Source organism: Crinia signifera, chromosome 6 (assembly GCF_055691185.1).
Source record: "Crinia signifera chromosome 6, ASM5569118v1, whole genome shotgun sequence".
NCBI classification, from domain to species: domain Eukaryota; kingdom Metazoa; phylum Chordata; class Amphibia; order Anura; family Myobatrachidae; genus Crinia; species Crinia signifera.
In genome coordinates, this window is record NC_139222.1 from 36224631 (window position 1) to 36240500 (window position 15870).

At 46.9% G+C, this 15870-nt stretch overlaps 2 protein-coding genes across 3 annotated transcripts in view; both read right to left on the reverse strand.

The window, feature by feature from the left end:
• LOC146007535 (zona pellucida sperm-binding protein 1-like) overlaps positions 1 to 2670 on the reverse strand; it is a 30389-nt gene extending 27719 nt beyond the window's left edge. Inside the window, exons 1-2 of one of the 2 annotated variants that reach the window (XM_083145967.1) lie at positions 2385 to 2670; positions 794 to 915 (exon numbers count right to left, since the gene is read on the reverse strand). In XM_083145967.1, the coding sequence (XP_083002093.1) occupies positions 794 to 915; positions 2385 to 2556 (294 nt within the window). In that variant the 5' untranslated portion in view covers positions 2557 to 2670. The remainder of the gene's footprint in view (positions 1 to 793; positions 916 to 2384) is intronic. The other variant, XM_083145968.1, reaches the window with a different exon arrangement.
• Positions 2671 to 8456: 5786 nt separating this feature from the next.
• On the reverse strand, positions 8457 to 15089 carry CCDC86 (coiled-coil domain containing 86). The gene is made up of 4 exons (XM_083145970.1): positions 14541 to 15089; positions 12892 to 13021; positions 11227 to 11301; positions 8457 to 10220 (listed from the first exon to the last, which is right to left on the reverse strand). The coding sequence occupies exons 1-4, from the start codon at positions 14903 to 14905 to the stop codon at positions 10062 to 10064; spliced, it is 729 nt and encodes a 242-aa protein (XP_083002096.1). The 5' UTR covers positions 14906 to 15089; the 3' UTR covers positions 8457 to 10061.
• Between the last annotated feature and the right edge of the window lie 781 nt (positions 15090 to 15870).

Below are 15870 nucleotides of genomic sequence, written 5' to 3' on the forward strand. Positions count from 1 at the left end.
GGGGAGTGGCCACAAAATAATACTGATTAATACTACGCAGCACAGTTGTATCCAATATTCAATATTCAAATTATGGCAACAGTGCCAAATACATAAATGCCCCCACAGTGCCAAATACATAAATGCCCCCACAGTGCCAAATACATAAATGCCCCCACAGTGCCAAATACATAAATGCCCCCCACAGTGCCAAATACATAAATGCCCCCCACAGTGCCAAATACATAAATGCCCCCCACAGTGCCAAATACATAAATGCCCCCCACAGTGCCAAATACATAAATGCCCCACACAGTGCCAAATACATAAATGCCCCACACAGTGCCAAATACATAAATGCCCCACACAGTGCCAAATACATAAATGCCCACACAGTGCAGGTACATAAATGCCCACACAGTGCAGGTACATAAATGCCCACACAGTGCAGGTACATAAATGCCCACACAGTGCAGGTACATAAATGCCCACACAGTGCAGGTACATAAATGCCCACACAGTGCAGGTACATAAATGCCCACACAGTACCTGTGCCAGCGACGAGGGAGGGGGAGTGCAGTGGGACACGGGCGAGTGGGCAGCTGCTGGGCGCTCATCAATTTCCGTGGGTGCCCGGGCCCTCAAGCACCCACAGTATCGGCACCTATGGCAGCATCCTCTGTACTACTTCTATACAGGAGAGGTAGTGATGGCAATGTGCTCTGGCCAAAGCGGCCCCGGGGTACAGTATTCCCTGCTCCACCTCTTTAATCTGGTTATGAATAACCAGCTCACTGATAAAGGTTTAACCCACCTTCACAACTGCGATACAGACACTGTAAGGCAGGTAAAAGACACTCTCGCCGCTTGGTTCTGTAGTGGAGAGGAGACACTTGGACAGGCATCCATCCAGATCATAGGCCATCTCAAACTCATCTGGGTAACAAACATGCCTTTTATTAGTAATCTCCTTATACTAGCATTTATCATGAACACTTGTTCATATATAGGAGGCCTTATAGGACCCACTATCCTTTCTATATAATGAACGGACAGGTAAAAACCTTGGTATACTGTCATTCGGCACATGAAATAAATCGACATGGCTAACATCGACAGGGTTGGAAGGCTGACACAAGCATTAGGTCGACAGTCAAAATGTTGACATGTTTGACTTTTTCAGCCAACAAGCACCGACAGGCGGTATTTCATGCCCTACCATCCTCTAGGCCAGGCCTGGCCAACCTGTGGCTCTCCAGATGTTGTCAAACTACAAATCCCATCATGCCTTGCCACAGTTTTGCTATAAGGGAGTGTTAAAACTGTGGCAAGGCATGCTGGGATTTGCAGTTTGACATCTGGAGAGCCACAGGTTGGCCTGTCCTGCTCTAGGGTGTAGAGGGAGAATGTAATAGTGTGCCGTGCGCAGCGAGGCACCGTGCCCGAAGAATGATGAGTGCAGCGAGCATTGCGTGGGGGCACTGTACACTTCAGCGGTGTCTATGTTGTCTATATCCGCTCACATTTGTTATATCAATTCAAATAAAAGAAAAAAAATGTGTAAAAACCGTATTTCCCGCACAAGGTACACATTACTGGTCATTATGATGAATACAAATGTTTGCTGCGTAAACATAAAATGATATTTTAAACAATGCTACAGTCCAGATTTTAAAGGGTAGCCTACCTCGAAGGTGCCCATACACGTTGGGATTATCGATTGCGGTCTGAACTTTTAAAGTTCAAAATGCATTGCATGTGCTTAAAATCGCACCGTGTACCTGCGGGGATGCGATGCGCGTCCCCACGGGTACAATATTGTATAGCACAAAAAGTATGTGCAGGCAGTACTTTTTGTGCTACATCGCATCGCTTTTATAGAACAGTGCGATGCACCCAGTGTCCATTAAATGACTTTATGCACAGCACCATTGCACAGTACAAAACGCACAGCACACAAAGGCCCTTATTCAGATCTGCTCGCAGTACAAATTTGTTCTCAAAACGGGCAAAACCATGTGCACTGCAGGTGGGGCAGAGTTAAATTTGGGTGGGGTGTGTTGAAACTGAAATCTAAATTGCAGTGTAAAAATAATGCAGCCAGTATTTACCCTGCACACAAACAAAATAACTCAAACAAATCTAACTCTCTCTATACATGTTACATCTGCCCCACCTGCAGTGCACATGGTTTTGCTCATTTTGAGAACAAACGTACTGCGATCAGATCTGAATAAGCGACAAAATCGCAAAGTGTATGGGCACCTTAAGTCCAAACGGAAGGAGGCAGAAATGATGTCACCTGTGATCAATCAGTAATCCTGAAAACCTGGTCTGTAATGGTAAACTCTGGTGTTGTAAAAGCAAACACCTCCTCTACACTTACCAAATGAGGGGGTACTTACCCCGAACCTGGAATTTGACCGTGCTTCCCAGATGCCCAGCTGGCACTCTGAGTTGCACCCCCTCTTCCCCACACCGGTAATCAGTTTCCACAGAGTTCTTGCATGACCCAAGGAGGAGCCAGGAACAAGCCAGTAGGACCCCAAGGCCACCACGCAGGTGAAAGGAAAGCATTATGGGGAAAGGGGCACCACCCTTTAGAGGATGTAATTATACCTTATGGGGGGAGGGGTTATATAAACCTGAGGGCTATAAAATAAGGCAGGGCCCTTAATAAGGTATGGTGCAAGGTAGGCTTTACGCATAAATGGGGGAAATTCATGGATTAATTGTGGAATAAGACCAGTGATATGCCAGCTAGGAGTTCATTGGCTGGTGATTTATCACTCCCCACTTTATCACTTCTCAAGGTGCCATGTTTGAAAAATAATAAGCTGATTGGTTGATATGTTATCTCTTTCCCCCCAATTACACCTGTGTGCAAGACGAGAAATAGCATACAATTATGGTTACTATGCATTTAAACCTGGATGCACATGGATTACACAGGTTCTGGGGCTGATTAGAACCAGGTGAAATGCAGGCTTGGCATCCGTCAGCCACAGAACCCCCAGATTCAGGGGACCTTAGGCAGTGGTCTAATGAGTGTAGCCATCAATACTGTTCCCTTGGTTTGCGCTATTTGAATGGAAGCAAATCTATCACCCTACATATTCCGCAATGGCGGAATTTCTTGGCTCCCTGCCGTTTCCTCCGGTGTGGTATGTGCATAAAGAGGTTTCAACCTCTGCTTATGAAGCTGCAGCAGCTTATGGACTTAGACTAGAGACAGATGGGTTGGGATCATTTGGTCTATTGCATTATGGTAGAAAGTCATTAGGTCGAATCCATTAGGTCGACATGCTAAAAGGTCGACATGATTCTAGGTCGACATGGGAAAAGGTCGACATGATTCTAGGTCGAAAGGTCATTAGTTCGACAGGTCATTAGTTCGACAAGGTCATTAGTTCGACATTGTCTATGTCGACATTCACAAGGTCGACATGGGGTTTTTCACTGTTTTTTTACCTGAATGTCAACACAGTCGACATGGACACAGTTTAAAGTGCACTGCATCCCCTCGCATCGCTCGCTGCGCTCGCTATGCGTCGGGCACGGTGCCTCGCTACGCTCGGCACACTATTTTATTCTCCCACCACGCCCTAGTGGATGGTAGGGCATGAAATACCGCCTGTCGGCACATGTTGGCTCAAAAAACAGTGAAAAACTCCATGTCGACCTTGTGAATGTCGACATAGACAATGTCGAACTAATGACCTTGTCGAACTAATGACCTTTCGAACTAGAATCATGTCGACCTTTTCCCATGTCGACCTAGAGTCATGTCGACCTTTTAGCATGTCGACCTAATGGATTCGACCTAATGACTGTCGACCATAATGCAGTAGACCAAATGACCGCATCCCAGACAGATTGGTGCCTCCATCTACATCACTGGCTCCCAATCGCCGTCCTTCAAATGCCCCAACAGGTATTAGGGATATCCTTATTTGTGCAAATATGTATAATCACACTGACCGGTACTAAGTAAGTCACCTGTGCCTAAGCATGGATATCCTTAAAACCTAGACTGTTGGGAGTGCCTTGAAGGGGTGTATTTAGCAACCAATGCACTACAGCAGTACCTGCACAGTTTCCCAAACTCTGCCATTACAGTCCAGGTTCATGCTTGAATCCAGGTGGTTAATTCCAATTGACTAAAGTACAAATGAAATCACCTGTGATTAAGCATGGATATCCACCTGGGCTGGAATTAGCGTCTTCTTTAGCCAGCTTCTTATTCAGAACATGTAATTGGGCAGTACGGACGGTGTAATGGTTAGCATTACTGCCTCACAGCACTGAGGTCATGGGTTCCATTCCCACCATGGCCCTAACTGTGCGGAGTTTGTATGTTCTCCCCGTACTTGCGTGGGCTTCATCCGGGTACTCCGGTTTGCTCCCACATTCCAAAAATATACTGGTAGGTAGGGAAGCCAATCCCGGGGCATTTTTTCAATCCCGGGATTCGGGATTGAAAAATGCTCAATCCCGGGATTCCCGGGATTGGCTTCCCTAATTTGAAAAAAAAAAAACGCCCGGGCCACCCTGCACATTCACAGAACTTACATTTGCGGGTGCTGGGTGGGTGGGCGAGCGTGCAGATATTGCTGGGAGCCGGGTGGGCTGCAGGTATGTCCGCTGGGCGGGTGGGCAGCTTCAGCTGGGCGGGTGTACAGCATTGGGTGGGCAGCTTCAGCTGGGCGGGCAGCTTCGGGTGGGCAGCTTCAGCTGAGCGGGTGGGCAGCTTCAGGTGGGCAGCTTCAGCTGAGCGGGTGGGCAGCTTCAGGTGGGCAGCTTCAGCTGGGCGCGTGGGCAGCTTCGGGTGGGCAGCTTCAGCTGGGCGGGTGGGCAGCTTCAGCTGGGCGGCTGGGTAGCTGTTCGGGTGGTCGTGTAGCTTGGCGGGTGGGCGGGCGTGTGCTGTGAAGCCGGGTTGCTGGGTGTGTGGGCGGCTCCGCTGTGTGGCCTGCGCAGCGTGACAGCTGACCTCATCACGCTGCGCAGGCTGCACGCCGGGTATGGGAGAAGCCGGGCAGCGTCTGAGCGGGTGCTCAGACGCTGCCCGGCATTAGACTGCACATGTGCAGTCTAATCCCGAAATCCCGGGATTGGAATCTCCAATCCCGGGATTGAAATCCCGGCATTTTGGAGGCCAAATCCCGGGATCCCGCCGATCCCGATCCCGGGATTGGCCACCCTACTGGTAGGTTAATTGGCTTCCAACAAAATTAACCCTTAAATGCGTGTACCGGTGGTAGGGAATATAGATAGTAGGCTCCACTGGGGCAGGGACTGATGTCATTGTGTAATTGCTGCTGAATATGTGTGCACTATGTAAGAAACTGTTCACAAATAAATGTTATATAAACAATTAAATTGTATTTTGCATGGCCACACACGGCTGTGGGCATGAAATGTGACAGATCCCACCCAGGGTGGTAACATACATATAACCCACTTGCAATTTGCCTTGACCAAGCCTAAAATGAGGACGCAAGGCAGGATGGATCCACGGCATCACGAATGATTATGCTATATCCCACACTTGCCTACTTTCCCACAATGTCCTAGGAGGCTCCAGAATCCGAGGTGTCTCACCCTAACGCCCTGCACAGAAATGTGAGCATGTCTTTAGGGGCTGCCTGCATGGTTCCGGCTGATAGATATACAGCGTCTAGATAGTCAACAGGTCTACCCCAAAAAGTTGACCTGTAAAAGGTTGATGTGTAATAGATCAACATAAAAAGATAGACACGGGAAAAGGTCGACATGTTTTTCATGAATTTTTTTTTTTTTAAACCAACTTTTTCTTCCTTCGCCATCCATGTCGGCATATGGATATAATAGTGAGCCTGAAGCATGGTGTGCGAAGCATTGCACTAATTGGGGGTCTATGTCAACAGTTGTTGACACTGACATAAAAAAAACCTCATGTCAACCTGTTGACTTTCCCCATGTTGACATTTTGGGGTCGACCTATTGACTGTCTATCTAGACAAGGCATGGGGCACCTTCGGCCCTCCAGCTGTTGTTGAACTACACATCCCAGCGTGCCCTGCAACAGTTTTAGTATGGAAAAATAGCAAAACTGCAGCAGGGCATGCTGGGATGTGCAGTTCAACGACAGCTGGAGGGCCGAAGGTTCCCCATCTTGACACTATTAATCCCACCCATCTGCCGTAGCTTTCTTCCGTTCTGCTGTTTAATGTGAACAACTTGAACCTCTTGACACATTTAGGGTAGAGCACTGAGATTGATGCATTTCCATGTGACCCGGTATAGCTGTTTTTGGTTATCGTCTGTGATTGTGTTGGTCTTCTTACAGTTTGAAGTTACCACAAATTAGAATATACTGTATACTCCTGCATTTTTATTGGTTACCTTCTCAATGTTTTTTTTTTTTTCTTTTCCCTTTTTGAATATCGGCGATAAGATTATGTATTCAAGCCATAAACTGTAGTAGAAACTGTCTGGAGACTATCTGATGCCTGCTTTCATTTATTTACCTATATGTGTATTTTAGCTTTTACCTATAGTTTAAAAAAAAAAAAAAAAAAGCAGGTGGGAGGTCTTAAGGGAGTGAGGGGATTGCCTCCTCTAATCCCATATTTGAAGTGTTTCCCATATATGACAAATGAGGGATATGGTAACAGCCCACTCATACCCTCACTCTCCTCTCAGAGGTCATCTTGTGACGATGGGGCAGATGTGAGATAAATGCAAGGGTGATAAGGAGAGATAAACGTCCAGCCAATCAGCTCCTTACTGACTTTTTTCAAACACAGGCTGTAACATGGCAGTTAGCAGGTGATTGGATGGACGTTTATCTCTCTTTATCACATTTACATTTATCTCTTGTTAAGGTTTTATACATCTGGCCCAATGTGGTTTATACACAGTGTTTACTGCACCAGTTGCCATAGCAGAACTTGTGTACAGTCCCTACATACAGAACAGTGGGCATGTAAATCTGTGCTCATACCCAGTTACCTGATTTGGCCACTTCCTCCTGCTTGTGTTGGGACAGGTAACACAGGGAGTTGCTTTCTCTGTAGGAGACCTTAAATAATATCTTTTTGCAAAATAAAGTGGAAATAACTAGCCTCATTATAATCTACATCAGGGGTTCTCAAACTCGGTCCTTAGGACACCACACATTTCACATTTTCCAGGTCACCCGGCAGGTGCATTCATTACTTATTTAAGCATTGAAAAGATCCACAGGTGGAGCTAATTATTTCACTTGTAGTTCTGCGAGGAGACCTGCAAAACATGCACTCTGTGGGGTCCTGAGGACCGCGTTTGAGAACCTGTGATCTACATTTTCCCTCTGTAATTAAGTCCCAGTGCTGCAATTACCAGAGGGCTTGCTTTTTATTGATAGCCACTAGATTTGGCTATTAACTACACAATAGACTCGGCTGATTATAACCACCTCCTCAAATATACATCAGCAGTGTGTAACTTATGAAGTACATCACTTGTTATGCGCTGGTTTGGTGTGTGTATGTAAGGCATGCTATAGGACTTCTGCACCCATATCACTTGTTGTTGTCATGGGTAAAAGGGGCAATTTATGTATTGACAAATGACAGTATTTCAGAAACAGCGCAGTTTGTGAACTGTTCGCATCCTGCTGTAGTGAAGGTGTATTGTGATTGGACAAATGGCAACATTGTGCATAACCAATAGTGTTGGCTGGCTATTTGGGAGCAATATTAGCCTGGGACTACCAGTCGTGTGTCTAGAACAGGCATGTCCAAACTATGGCCCTCCAGCTGTTGTAAAACTACACATCCCAGCATGCTTTGCCATAGTTTTAACATTGCCTAATAGCAAAACTTTGGCAAGGCATGCTGGGATGTGTAGTTTCATAGGGCATAGTTTGGGCATGCCTGATCTGACAGGAAGACTTTGGGGTGTCAGGCTAGAACCATCAGAACACAAGCTGGTGGCAGCAGTGTCATGGTCTGGGAAATGATTTTGTGGCATTCTCTGGACGCACTCAACCATGTGGAAGGGCCTCTCAACCGATTTCTTTATGAACCCATCCTTGCAGATTACATACATCCATAAATGCAGACTGTATTCTCTGGGGTGGATAGAACCTTCCAGCAAGACATGCGAAATGTCCAACAGCGGTTGGACGAGCAAGACTTCCAAAGTCTCCTAATTCCATGGACCTAGGGCTAGATGCAATAAGCTTCAAAAGTGATAAACTAGAGAGCGATAACCAACCAATTAGCTCCTGCCTGACATTTTTCAAACACAGACTGTAACATGGCAGGTAGGAGCTGATTGGCTGGCTGTTTATCATTAACTTTTGAGTGCATCTGGCCCTTAAACCCAATTGAGCAGTAGGTGTTAAAAGAAGGAACTGAGGGGTATATTTTGGGGTTTGAGATAGCAAGGAGACAATAACTAGTATTGAGCTGGGCAATATTAGACTGTGACGATTGTCAGGTTATTAAACATGAGTGGCTTACAGCGGCACATGACAGTACAAGACCTGTATTTGATGGATGCATGTTCCCCACTGGGAATGAAGCATGTCAGCAGCAGGAGGACAGATAATGTCATTTACAAATATCATTTAGTGTGTATACATTCGATCGCTCGTCCAGGTGCCCAAACTATATCGTTAAGGAGCGAAACCTTTGGCCCTCCAGCTGTTGTCAAACTACACATCCCAGAATGCTATGCTGCCATGCTAGTAGTACGTTTATTTATAAGGCGCCGCAAAGTGTCCGCAGCGCCGTACATAGCAAACAAATTACAAGGTAACGTACAGGGTGTGTTGAAAAATACAGTATAAATAGGGGTATAGCTGCTAGAACTAAAATCAGCTTCAGTTCAGAAGTAGGTGTCAAAATTGTCGAGAAGACTGAAGATGAAGTAGAGGAAGGGAAGAACAGGACAGGAGCACAGGTGAGGTAAAGAGGTAGGTTGAGTACGTGAGGAAGGAGGACCCTACTCATAAGAGTTAACATACTAAAAATAGGTGGGTGGACGAACGAAAAACAATAGGATAAGTAGGAACGGAGGCAGGATAGGTGGATCAAAAGAGGTTAGGAGGAGGGATAGGCTAGTCGAAAAAAGTGGGTTTTGAGGGAGCGCTTGAAGGAGGTAAGGGAATCAGATAGCCTGATGGGTGGCGGGAGGTTGTTCCAGTGCAGGGGGGCAGCGCGAGAGAAGTCTTGGAAACGGGAGTGGGAGGAGGTGATTAGGTGAGAGGTCAGTCGGCGGTCAGGGTATGCTGGGATGTGTAGTTCAACAACAGCTGATGTGGTGTGTATGGGTCTTAACTGAAGCTACGTTCCACCCAAAGCATAAAATAAATAAGTTGAGCTAAGCGTATTTAGGTCAGTCTCTGTATTAGTCTATTGGCAGTTACTGACGCATGGTAATGTATTCCACGTGTGGACAAACCTCTATACACATCGCACCACCTTGAGCTAAGCATTTTAAATATCCACCAAAACCCAATTCTGAGGCGGCATTCTTGTCCCCAAAATGATTGTTACCAGAAGATAAGGGGAGATGGAGGAATCATTTAAAGATGCAGATTACAATACACTTGTTCTTCATAAGACTAATTTTTCCAAAAGGCGCATTTTGGTGCAGGCCTGTCCTAACTGTGGCCCTCCAGCTGTTGTGAAACTACACATCCCAGCATACCTTGCCATAATTTTTAGCATTCCCTAATAGCACAACTGTGGCAAGGCATGATGGGACTTGTAGTTTCACAACAGCTGGAGGACCATCGTTTGGACATGCCTGGTTTAGTAAAAACAACTATGTTACATTCCATGAGAAGTCCAGTCAGACATATGTCACCAGTAACCACTGGTAAAGCGCACTGTAACCCCGCTTACACGGATCTCTCAATGAGTAGAGGTTACACATTACAGCCATATATACAATAGCTGCCCACACAGATACATCCGTGCACAGATCACACAGCTCCTCAGAAACTTGCTGGTCCTCGTGTTTTCCCCCTCCAGATGTCTTATGGTGACAGAGTAGCTTCAGCGTTTCACTGGGTCTATGTCCGTCATGAAAGGCTCCGCAAAGATGGCTCATCTGGGGACAGCCTCGCTCTCTTTTTTGGCCTTAACAGGTGCAGGCTTTTTCCGAGACAGCTGCTTCCCGGCTTGGGACATCATGAGAGTGTCTCTCTTCTCAACGTTCCGCAGCTGCTTCTTGCGTGCACGTTTCAGCTTGGCTGGATTCTTTATCTGAGAGAGGAAGGAGAGGAGTATGGGTCATTAATGCAGGCGGACTATTCTGCCACATTTACCAGGGAGGCAGGACAGCATCGTTAGGGATTATAGTACAATTATAAGGTGGTCATATCAGTTGTCTCCCGTGGCTTCCAAAGTCTTCATTAGCAACTGGGGACACAGCTGTTCTTCCCGTTAATATTACTTGTTACGCATGTATATTATATTGTACATAGGATTAATAAGTTGCAATATATAAAGTGCTGAATGCAGGGTTTTAACAATATGGGTCTCTAGAATCACTGATGCCCCTTTCTTATTGCTAGGTTGGTGACGTATGGACCTGGGTCGAAGTGCCATGTGAAAGCACCAACTCCCCTGGCAATACAACCCAGGTTATAAGAAGGGTTAGGACTACCCTCTGTATAATAGGTGACCTAAGATTAGTGTGAAGGCATCAGAGCCGGGTGTAAAGAAGAAGTATAAGAGTCCAGTCCAGGTATATGCACTTTCATTTGCACGAGGCACAGTGGCTAGCCCACACGAGGCAGGGATTACAAAGATATCTGTAAATTATTGTGAGCAGGGCCCTATCCTTTTGTATACAAATGGGCGTAATTTCAACAATGTACATAGTTACGTCCACACCTTGATTACCTCGTATCTAAAAAAAAAAGCAGTTTGACCCATATGTTCGGCATTACAAAACCCTTATGATGCTATAAAAAGAAAATAATAATATTGAGGGGTAGATGTATGAAGCAATGATAAGGGAGAAGTGAGCCAGAGGAGAAGTGGCCCATGGCAACCAATCAGCTGCTCTGTATAAGTTTATGCAAATTATAGATGTTACTTCAGTGCCGATTGGTTGCCATGGGCCACTTCTCCCATATCATGGCTTCATTCATCTACCCGTGTTCCATGAGACTATCAGCCCCCTGCAGTGTGAGGAGTCTTGCCGGAGGCATTAGGAAAATAAATAATAGCATAATAAAAACATATTAAAAAGCAATAAACTTACCACTTGTACAATCTCAGCCTTCCTCTCGTTTATCAGCCGTCGCCTGAGGTTCTCCTCGCGCCGGTTCTTTTTTTCCTATAAAACGCACAACAATGGCATTAGACAGACTCTAATGAGGCACGGTGCGATCAGAACGGCAAGATGCGAGTGGTAGGATTTGCAGATGGAGTAGAATACAGCCTTCCATAAAACATAGACTCTATGGGGGGGGGGGGGGAACTAAGATGGGAGGTGCTAAATATATGAGAAGTAGATTCTGATTGGTCGCCAACAGCAACATCACATGTGAAATAGAACTCCCATCTGATTCTGGACTCGGGAGATCTCACGTATCACAGCAGTGGCCACCTTAGCAGCTACCTCCTAGTCCTAAATCCTCTGGCCTCCCCAATATGCTAATTAAAGTTGAACCACAGACCTTTGCAATTACATATATTGCTATCCGTTACGGTCTGGGACTATTTATTTGCGGTAAATCAGTGTCCGCTGCAGCCGAGCTACTTATATGGCTCCGGCAACATGTCACGCATCAGAATGATTACTAGCACATCACAGACAGCAGTCAGTGGAGCTAGGTGCAGGCACCTCCAGCACGGTGACCCACAATGCACCAGGACTTACATGCTTTCCACACACAGCACCAACCTGGGTCACATAAATGAGCGCAGGTGCAGTCAACTCCAGTCCTCGAGAGCTACCAACAGTTAATGTTTTCCAGATCTCACAGAATCCCAAGTGAAGCAATTAGCTCCACCTGTGGATCTTTTAAAATGTGCTAGTGAGTAATGAGTGCACCAGCGAGGTGGTATGGAAAATGTGAACTGTTGGTAGCTGGAGGACAGCACCAAAGGCATTCAGCGGTATGCGGTAATTAGGATGAGAGTGTCTAGGCTGACCGCTATTGCTCGACAGTCAAATGGCAGACATGAGTTTTTCATGTTTTTTTTTTTACCGACTTGTTCGGACTTAAACAACCCAGTGGGTATAGAGGACGAATATAATATGGTGCCCGAAGCATAGCGAGCGCAGCAAGCCATGCGAGAGGACATGGTACACCTATACATTGTCTGTCGACCTAGACACCAAAAAAAACTCATGTCAACATTTTCAGCAAGTCAAACTTTTTCATGTGTCGACCACTAGGGGTCAACCGTTTGACTGTCTACCTAATGACCCATACCTGTATTTAGCACAGCTAGACACAGATAACTACATGAGTGCTGCATATAGCACCACATATACACACCGGAACAGAGGTAATCACTAGCCCCCATACATCTGCGGCTGATTGTCACAATGCAAGTGTACGTTGTGATGTGGTCAGTACAACAGAAGTATAGTGTACGCTATATGAAGGGTGCTATTCAAGATTAACCCTATCTCCCCAACAAGCCGAAGCTGTCCTCCCAGTGGGAGTTAACCGGTTAATACTTGAAAAAATTCTGGGGCAGATGTACTAAAGCCTGGTGCGCCCCAGTGGACTGCGCTGCAAAATAAATGCATTTTCGGAAGAAAAAAAAACAGACGCCCGATGCTAGAAGATTCTCACGGGACCTAGCACGCCAAGAGGGGCTGTTTGGCGCAAATGCAGAAAAGACGCTTGAGGGCAGATCTGCACTGGCATGCTCAGTCACACTATAGGTAGCAGCGAAGGGCTGGACTCACATCTTTTTCTCGCTGTTTGTCATCTTTTAATTGTTTCACTAGGCTTTTGACCATCTTTTTGTCTTGACGTTCTTTCATCTTCACCTCCCAAGAGGTGCGCAGTGGGCGGTCTTTCACCATGCTGGAGAACCTGGAGTAGGGGGAAATCATACAATTAGAAGCTGGAAAAAAACAAGCAGATGCAGTACAACAGAGACGGACCCTGGAATTTCACATGCTGCTTTTAGATACAGATTGAAATACAATACAGATCCATCCCTTTCGGTGGGTTTTAAGGGTGTGTAACCAGGGGTATCAAGGTCAATGAGACTGTGGGCCTTGTTCTAGTTCACCCTTTCTGACAAAATCCTTAAATGGAGAAAACCATGTGCACTGCAGGGGGGCAGATGTAACATGTGCAGAGAGAATTAGATTTGGGTGAGTTATTTTGTTTCTGTGCAGGGTAAATACTGACTGCTTTATTTTTACACTGCAATATAGATCTTACTTTGAAGTAAAACCCCACCCAAATCTAACTCTCTCTGCACAAGTAACATCTGCCCCACCTGCAGTGCACATGGTTTTGTCCATCTAAGAAGGATTTTGTCAGAAAGAGTGAACTACAATAAGGCCCTGTGTCTTTAGACACCGGCCACTTTCAGACAGCTCCTCCATAAGGGCTGATGCAATGGGCCTAATTCAATCCTGATCGCACCACAATGAATTTGCAGCGGCCAGCGATCAGGTAGACGTTGCCCCGCTAGAGTGTCACCACTGATAGCAAGCACCATGCAGCCCTGGTTGAGGTCTGCAATGACATCAACCTGATCTAGACCAGAGCGGACATCACACCACCCCTAAACCACTTGGGCATGCCAGCGCTTTCCCTATGCACACCTGCTTTTATTCAGTCACACCTGATGTTTTCTTTACAAACCCACTAAACGGCTGGTTACCATCCCCCAGGCGCCAGCTTCCTGTCAATCACCTTGTGTGCGGCTAGAGAAGGAAAAAAGTAGCAGGACCTTATTGCTGGAAGGCGCTATATATCGATAATTGTCCGCTGTGCAAATCCACACAGCAGCGATCAGGTCAGAATCAGGCCCAATGTTAGATGTGCACCTTAATACATACAGCGATGGATTAGCGCCACACAGTGGGTGACTCCGTAAAAGTCCATCAGCTGCTACCGCGTCCACCTCTGAGCCAGGCCCAAAGTGCCAATGAGCTTAGGGGACCATGTATCAAAGCTTCTGAAGATGACAGAAGATGCCCATAACTACCACAGCTACAAACTAGAATTTACACGTATGATTGGTAGAATCCTATTGGATGTTATGGACAACTCCACACATATGCAAGGAACATAATCATTTCATTATCATTGTGTCATTGTGTGTATGCACAATCCCTGCTGAGGGATCATTCCAATGTTGAAACCTGGCGCTGAAGGGTGTACTCCGCTTTACAACCACCACCCTCAATACTCCTAGTGCTGGCTATTGCAGGGGTTACATTACCCAGTGGTAACGATTGCCATTGGCTACTACACAACATCGATGCTGTTCCATCGCTGGTTTAGGTCTGCTACCCTGGCAGTGCACAAACATAATGGATCTACAGACATAACCTGCACTGGGGTGCTGCCAAGTAACTAGATATACTCATACCTTTTCTTGTTGGGGTCCTTCCACACCCTTCCAGATTTGGGCTTCCCCAGGGGCACGTCCTTCTTAATGGGGGGATCTAATTTCTTTTTAGCAGCTGTTGGCAACTTCTCCTGCACCAGGGTCTGACTGGGTGTTAGCTCTGGTGCCTGCTGCCCGGGCCCCACCTGTGCCACCACCGTTCCGTCCTGCTGTGGCACCGTCACTGGATCCTCTCCCCCGGGGACCTCTCCTTGTTCGACTGCCGCACTCTCCTTCTCCTTCTCTACCACCTCGGGAACTTCCTCCAGCTCTGGCGGCAGCTGCTCTCCACCAGGTTCCGGCGCTGCCCCTTTCCTCCTGCTGCTTCTCCGCAGAGGGGTCTCCATGGCTCTCGGCCCTGACTGTATTTTTCTAAGTGCCTAAGAGAAGGTTTCTTCCCGAGTCCCAGCTGCTCCTCCTCCGACTAGAGCTTCCACGTGGTTGCCAAGAGCACATGCAACTTCCTGGTGGGCGCCCGGTGATGACGAAACCGCAGGAACAAGGAGAACGTTCAGAATGCCTGTAACCGTGGCAACTGTCTAACAGCAGTTCCAACTCTTCCAGCTGCTGGAAGAGTTGGAACTGATGTTGCCATGGTGACAGGCAGAACCTCAATCACATCACTCAATCAATCACATTAACCCTAGCAATGGCTGCATGGCAAGGGCACATAACTGCAGTGCCCCATACACACTAGGCACATTGTTAACAATATCGCTCGGAAAAGAGCTTCTATGATTGAGCTCTTCCAAATATGCAGCTCAATTTGGCGATATAGCCAAGCGACTTGCATGTCGGGGCCCCGGGTGTTGTTGCTGAATGATATTGGTTAACTATATCGACCGCGGCCGGGTTATTGCTGGGTTGATGACATATCAACCCAGGTCGAGGTGTGGTGTAAAAGCACCATGGGCATAGTTGCCTACCCTCCTGCATTTTGCAGGAGACTCCCTGAAATAACAGCAATCTCCCTCTCTCCCTGATTAGTCTAGCAATCTCCCTCATGTCACCTAGCCCACATTACACTGTTACATCATACCTCCCAACTTTCATTGGTGATCCAGCGGGACCTTCACGTGCAGCGCAGGGGCATGGCCTTCAAATCACGTCACTTGTGCGAGGCCACGCCCCATTTTGCCGTTGCTGTCCCTCTGCCTGCGGGGAATAGACGCTGTGGGCATGCACACAGCATCTATTCCCCGCTGACAAGCGGGTGGCAGCGGAGGCTCCCAACTGCCCCCACCCCCCTGCCACGGGACACTTCTGGCCCCGGGTGGGCTGTGGGAACATCCCCAAAGAACGGGACTTTCCC

What these genes read in the sequence shown, in the direction of transcription:
- CCDC86 (XM_083145970.1), bottom strand. Translation starts at nt 14,905, where the DNA reads ATGGAGACCCCTCTGCGGAGAAGCAGCAGGAGGAAAGGGGCAGCGCCG. An exon ending in ACAAACAGCGAGAAAAAGAT is followed by an intron (nt 11,302 to 12,891) that starts GTGAGTCCAGCC and finishes TGCGTTTTATAG; the next exon opens with GAAAAAAAGAACCGGCGCGA. An exon ending in AGGCTGAGATTGTACAAGTG is followed by an intron (nt 10,221 to 11,226) that starts GTAAGTTTATTG and finishes TTCCTCTCTCAG; the next exon opens with ATAAAGAATCCAGCCAAGCT.